We start from the raw sequence: 6,417 nt of genomic DNA, 5'->3' as shown, positions 1-6,417 counted from the left end.
GGTGGTTAGAGGCTCTAAGCTGTTAGAGATGGGCTGCCCGAGCCTCAGCCCTCAGGAGATTTTAGAAGTTTGCTGGGGTTGGGAGGGCTGGAACCCCAGTTTGAGGAGGGAGCGGTTATGGGATTGAGGGAATGCTCTGAGCTCCCACACAAGAGCTGCAAGTTAAGGGGAGCCAGGGCTGCTTGGGGCTCATGTGTCCTAAAGGAGCTGGCATCCTGCCTGGAGAAGCAGCTGTCACTTGGGTTTCTCCCCCTCCGTGGTCCTGGCCTCCTCCTTGGCAGGAGGTGGGGACTTCCTGGGGGAAGCTGCAGTGGTGGGGTTGGGGCTTCCGGACCCCGACTGAGCGTCTATGCTGGCATGCTCCTTCCGGACCAGGTCCTCCAGCTCCTTCTACAGGGGACAAAGTTCCCAGGGGTCAGAGGTCACCATGCCTCATGGGGTCAGAGGAACATGGGACAGGCATCCAGGGACTGGGCTCAGGATGGGCTGGGGTGGTCCAGGCTCCTCACCTTCCATCCGAGGAGGTCGGCAAGGGCCAGACAACCCTGGTCACAGTCACCCAGCCAGGCCACGTCCCTGCGGGCAGGTGAGAGAGTCCAGGCGTGTCCAGGCTTGTCCCGGGCGCCTGACAACTCTGCCCTGTCCATGTACCATTATGCCCTCCCTCCCCTCTTGGACCTGTCCCCTGTAGGCCCCAGCCCACACAGCAGACTCAGGCCTCACCTGTAGGCCTTCTTGGAATCGAAGTCCATGCCTCCTCCGAGGCCCATCATCATTCCTAGGAAGGGGTCAGTCTGCAGGAAGCGGGGGGAGGGAGCTAGGAGCACAGACCCTTGAGCCAGGTGGCCTGGGTTTGTACCCCAGCTCTGTGACTTTGCTCAAGTGAGCGGGCCTCTCTGAACCTCAGTCTCCTTGTCTGTAGAGTGGGGGTGATCAATAAACCCACTCCTAGGGTGGTACTGTCAGTGCATTGGTACAGGGAGTGTGCTTACAACAGTGTCTGGCACATGGTATGCTATTGCCCCTTGGAAGAAACATCGCCCCCCAGGAGGGAGCCCGTGCTTGAGGGTGAGGCCACCTGGGGGAGGGGGCGAGCCGAGAGGTAGCAGGTGGCTCTGATGTCAGCGCTGAAGGCCTGGGCTCCAGCTAGCCCTGATTCTTCAGTCCCAGGAAGAGCAACATCCCAGTACTGGCTTAAGTCGCTCTGAGTTGGGATTCTATCATCTGCTCAAAAGGATCCTGGCCCAGAGGCCTGTGGAATCTTAGAGTCAGGGCAGCCTGGAAGTTGACCGACTCTTCTAGATTCTGGAATCCCTGGTCCTGAGCTGAGGGGTCTGAACTATTGGGTTCCCTAGAGACCTGTCTCTTCCTAGGAAGCCAGTGGGAGGAAATGGGGACCCACATGAGGAGGAGGTGGGGAAGAACGGGGGGATGTGATAAGAGCTGACTCACCTGGCCAGTCTTTTCCTTGTTGATGAGCAGACGAGGAGTAGAGAGGGGTGCCCTGGGGGGATGGTGAGCTGAGTGGCGAGGACCCGTCCTGGCCCCCCCAGCACCCACCCCGCCTCGTTCCCGCCCCTAACCTACTTGCCGATGAGGGATGCAAAGGGCTGCACCTGCAGGGAGGTGCCCATGATGATGAGCAGGTCCACCTTCAGGAAGTCCTATGAAGGGGGAGAGGCCATGAGGGCCCCAGGACCCTCCTCTGAGGCTGGGCCGCAGTCCCCTGCCCTCTACTACATGCCCACCCGAAGCTAGTTGGGGAAGTGACCCACCCCAGGGCAGGACCCAGGCTGTCCCCACATGGGCTGAGTGCAGGCTGATGCTGGGGACACTTACTGACTGCATGCAGGAGAAGAAACGCGCTGGGAGGTTCTCACCAAAGAACACAACATCTGAGGTGGAGACAGACGAACAGACAGACAACACAGGACAGAAAGGGACAGTGAACAGGGAGGCAGACACGGAATCGGAGGCAAGGACAGCTGGAGCAGAAGGCAGACCCGAGGGCTGGGCAGGGTGTGGGGCAGCGGGGGACAGGCCAGGGCTACAGGACCCTCTCCGTGGAGAGGAGGTGATCAGAGGCGGGATGGGTGGCGTGTGACCTTCTTGGGAAGGGGTTGGGGGTTCCCAGTCTGGCCCCAGGCTCACCAGGCTTCACCACGCTCTGACACTTCTCACACTTGGGGGTCACCTCGGAGAAGATCTTCTCTGGGCATGGAGAAGGGGGAGGAGGGGAAGAGGGGAGAGGCTGGGGGCTGCGGGCTGCAGCCTGCCCTGCTGCCTCCCCATGCTCTTTCCTTCGGTGTCAACACAAACATGCCTCAGTCACCAAGGAACCTTCTGGGGTGTCTGCCCTGCCCAGGAAGGACCCCTCTTCTCAGAGAACTGTCCCCACCTACCCCCATGCCCCAGGAGTCTAAGGGTGGCTCCTGGTATCAGTCTATAGCTACTAAAGGAAAGAATAAACAAATGAGCAGACTTATCGCTAACAGGGACCACTGCACTCCCCAACCCCCCACTCCCCGGGGACTGGACTCAGGGGGTCTTTGAGGGCGGCCCTATTTCATCCTGGGCCAAAGATGCCTGGTGGCCTCAGGCCAGGTGGCTGAGAGAAGGAAGAATACGCAGATGATCCTGGGATGGGTAGAAATCCTTAGGCCCACCTGCTTCCCACACTTGGGTTCTGTGACTGGCCCCCCACCCCTGACTCACACGCACAATCCTTATGACAATCATGCTCCTTAAGGAAATCTGAACGCATTCTGTCACTTGCAACACACAGACTCATTCATTCACTCATTCATTCCTTCAACAAACATTCACAGAGCACTGTTTTAATGCCTGTCGTTTACTTTAAAACATTTCTGCACTGATGGCTTGCTATTTTGGGGGTGCTGCAGGGGATACCGCTGTGAGTGACCATAATGGGGTAATGTTAATTGTAACTACTCCCAGCTGCACGCGGCTGGCTATTCAGGACCCGTCACCCCAGGGGCGGTCAGCTGGCGTGGCATCAGAAAGGCCACACTCCAGAGGCCCTACCACAAGTGCTGTCCTTGTCTGCCATGGACACCGGAGGCTTTGTGAAGTCAGCATAAAGAATGTCAGAAACGGGTTTCCATGGGTGAAATAAGTGACTTCTTAATCAGCACAATGGATGTCAGAAATAGGCTCTTGTTGGCATTCAAGAAACGTGGACTGGCTGGATTTTTTGTTCTTTTTATAGACACTCTGCCCTTACATGAACGAGGACTATGACTTTAGCAGGCCCCTAGGGGCGGCCCCAGCTTCACCCCCAGCCAGGCCTGTGTTCGGCTTCACACACCATCGATTCTGCTTGCCTGAATCCAATGGGCTAACTGAATTGTGGTGCCATCCAACATGGCCGTCTTTTTAAATTTAAATTAATAAAAATGAAATAACATTTAGAATTCAGTTCCTCACTCCTACTAGCCACATTTCAAGTGTGGCGGAGTAGCCACACATCGCAAGCAGCTGCCATGTTGGACAATGCAGAAATGGAAGATTTATTTCCCTCACCTCGGAAAGTTCTATTGGACAGTTCTGCTCTTGTTAAAATTTCGTTCCGTTTTCCTTGATGAGCACCTTACGTAAGACGGGGTCAGCGCCCCTCAAAGGACAAAGAGCTAGGGTCTCATGACCTCATGGAACAGGCTGTGCGACTGTTTGGGGGCCTCTCTGCTAACACGTGTCTGTGTGTGCGTGGAGCTCGTGTCCACTATAACCTGTCTGTGAGGTGGCGTTGGGAGCACGGAACCCCGTTTCTGCCTCAAGCCTTTGGGGGCTGCCGTTATCTACTGAGAAGAGCCATGGAGCTGTGTGGTGCCCACAGGCCAGTGACCCTATTCCTGGCGCTGACGAGCGGACGGTGGGCGGGAGGCCTGCCCGGCCGGTGCCCTCCGGGCCCTCACCTTTCATCCAGCTCAGCGCGTACTCCTGTCGGCAGAGGGGGCTGACGCAGTGCGACGTGTAGAAGGTGCCGTGGGCCTCCACCAGGTCTTCGGGCTCCAGCCCCGCCACTCGCTCCAGAGTGTCTATGTTCTGGAAGGAGGGCGGAGGGCAGAGGGCAGGGAGTGAACCACAGCCCTTGGGGGATGAGGTGAGGAGGGAAAGGTAAGGGGCAGGGTGTGTCCAAAACCTCTTCCCTCTGACCGTGCCACCGAAAGGGTAAAAGCTGTGGACACATCCAGGCGGGGGCCCAAACCCAAACAGCCATGAGCCAGGCCGATGGCCACCACGAGCCCTCTTGGCGTTTTTCTACAAATTCAGGCCACTTTGCTTCCATTTTTCAGAAAACTTGTTTGTTAGAACCACACACTTGAGTGCCACCTGCCAGAAATCTGTTGAAATAAATGTACAAATCTAGTTTCCATTGTAAACAAAGCCCCTCAGAGAGGGGTCTTTGTGCAGCACCCAACCTCCACGGCCGTGTGTGGTGGGGGGACTATTTGGTTTTAATCACGCAGTTTTCCTATTTAGCAGCTGAGTTTCTTACTGAGGTCAGCTTCATAGATGGCAAATTGACTTGTATTCTTTTAAGACACAGATACTTTCCCAATTGACAAAACAAGATTATTCTTTTCCACAAAGATACTTGTGCTCTCTCTTTTTCCCTCAAAACAAACAGCCCCTCTGGAGTAGCTTTTGTTTGCCCATGAGGCAGGTGGTGACGGAGGACACTAGCAGATGTCACAGAGAGATGGCCTGTCACATGTGGCCCACGGCTGAACCGACAAGTTTTCCATGAATGATCGGAAGGGTTCCTTCTCAACAGCCTCAACCGCCCTCTCTGCTCCTTGCCAGCAATCAGCTCATACCCAAAACATGCAGACAAGTCACTGTTCCCAGACCCTCTGAAGCTTTTCCTCTTCCCGCTCTATCAGAAATCCTAGTTTTCCCTTTGTTACTTGATTCAGTCTACTGACTGACTCCCTCACGCGTGAGTAAGCAGTGCGCGTGCAAATAACTCAATAGCATTTAGAAGAACTGCCTAAATGACTGTGTTATTCTTTGATGCCACGTTTAATCAAGAAACCGCAAGCAAACAAAAACCATGAGGCTGACCTGTATGTACTGATATGAAATGATCTCTCCAAGATGTTACAAGGCACAAAAGCACAAAGGCAGTGTGTATAGGATGTGAAAAAACACCTATGACTTTGTGTATCTGCCTAAGTATAGAACATCTTCGAAGGACATGCACAAAGGAGCCAACAGTAGTGGCTTGTAGGAAGGGAGCTGGGAGCTGGGTGCTACGGCCCAGGGAAGTATTGGACTCAAGGACAAGCACTGAACACGTGGTGATACGCAGGAACTGCCATTTGGCCCCGGTGCCTGGCAGGAAACAGGCCACGGGGTGGAGGCGGCCCCGGGCAGGGGTGGGCAGTGGCCACTCAGCTCCAGCCACAGCTCTGCCCAGGAAAGCCACCTAGGGTGCATGCAGCCAGCTCTTCCCAATTTTCAGGAGGAGGCTGAAGTCTGATTTTCATCTGAAATCTCCTCATTGTTAAACCTTGGTTCCCTTTTTATTTCCAAACATCGCATCCCTGATTGACACATCGCCGACTGCAGCTTTTTGAAAAAATGAAGCTGCTGTGTGGCTGCGGATATGGAAGGGTCTTCCAAGACAAGGGGTCAGGTGAAAGAAAGCCAAGCCCAAACCCTACGCGCAGTATAAACCCCATATATATATATTTAAAAGAATGTTTTGCTGCGGAGATCATAGTGATTTGAGTGAACAGGACAACTGTTTTCATGTTTGAATGGATACTTATGTATCGAGATAAAAATAGCATCATACATCACTTCAGAAGTGCTGCATTGTCACAATTCAGAAAAGAGTGAAGACAATGTGTTCCAAAAAACTGGGTCAATGACTCAAAAAGTGGCTGAGGTCGAGGAAGGTGACAGGTTTGAAAAAAGTGGTTTCACGAAATGTGAGAGTGGAAAGATTTTTTCCACCTTTGTCTATTTTAGGTAATATGCCATTTTGAATATTACATGTAGTTAAATTCCATGCATTAAATATTGTAAGTGTGTGTGTGGGGGGGGGATGCCTCACAGGATGCTCTGACCCCAGAATGGATTTGTATTGGCTCTCAGGTAAAAATAGAGGGCAGTTGGTGTGCTTTGTGGTCAAGGGCAGGGGATTTTGCCTCCTGTCAGAGCTGGGAAGTGAGCCCGCTGAGCAGCCCTGGCTTCTCATTCTAGGACCTGTGATCTCATCCTGTCTGATAATTTTAAACTCCAGCTCAAGTCCAGACTCTTACATCCAAATGCCTGTCCACATCTCCACGTGGGTGTCTGACGAGCATCTCTACCTCGACATGCCTCAAAGCAAACGCCTCCTCTGCCCCGCCCCCCAGCTGAGAGCTGTCCAGTCCTTGATTCCTC

At 53.8% G+C, this 6,417-nt stretch overlaps 1 protein-coding gene across 4 annotated transcripts in view; it reads right to left on the bottom strand.

Annotated features, from left to right (window-relative positions):
* SIRT2 (sirtuin 2) overlaps positions 1–6,417 on the bottom strand; it is a 32,949-nt gene continuing 26,532 nt past the window's right edge. For 2 of the 4 annotated variants that reach the window (XM_023537927.1, XM_023537926.1), the window contains exons 8-15: positions 3,936–4,065; positions 2,152–2,211; positions 1,840–1,895; positions 1,588–1,664; positions 1,453–1,504; positions 724–794; positions 510–576; positions 1–390 (exon numbers count right to left, since the gene is read on the bottom strand). In XM_023537927.1, the coding sequence (XP_023393695.1) occupies positions 235–390; positions 510–576; positions 724–794; positions 1,453–1,504; positions 1,588–1,664; positions 1,840–1,895; positions 2,152–2,211; positions 3,936–4,065 (669 nt within the window). In that variant the 3' untranslated portion in view covers positions 1–234. The remainder of the gene's footprint in view (positions 391–509; positions 577–723; positions 795–1,452; positions 1,505–1,587; positions 1,665–1,839; positions 1,896–2,151; positions 2,212–3,935; positions 4,066–6,417) is intronic. The other 2 variants (XM_023537928.1, XM_023537929.1) reach the window with 2 other exon arrangements.

This window comes from Pteropus vampyrus, unplaced genomic scaffold, assembly GCF_000151845.1.
Source record: "Pteropus vampyrus isolate Shadow unplaced genomic scaffold, Pvam_2.0 Scaffold203, whole genome shotgun sequence".
Taxonomy (NCBI): domain Eukaryota; kingdom Metazoa; phylum Chordata; class Mammalia; order Chiroptera; family Pteropodidae; genus Pteropus; species Pteropus vampyrus.
The sequence above is the reverse complement of the archived record's forward strand: the minus strand, read 5'-3'. Positions and strand labels throughout refer to the sequence as shown.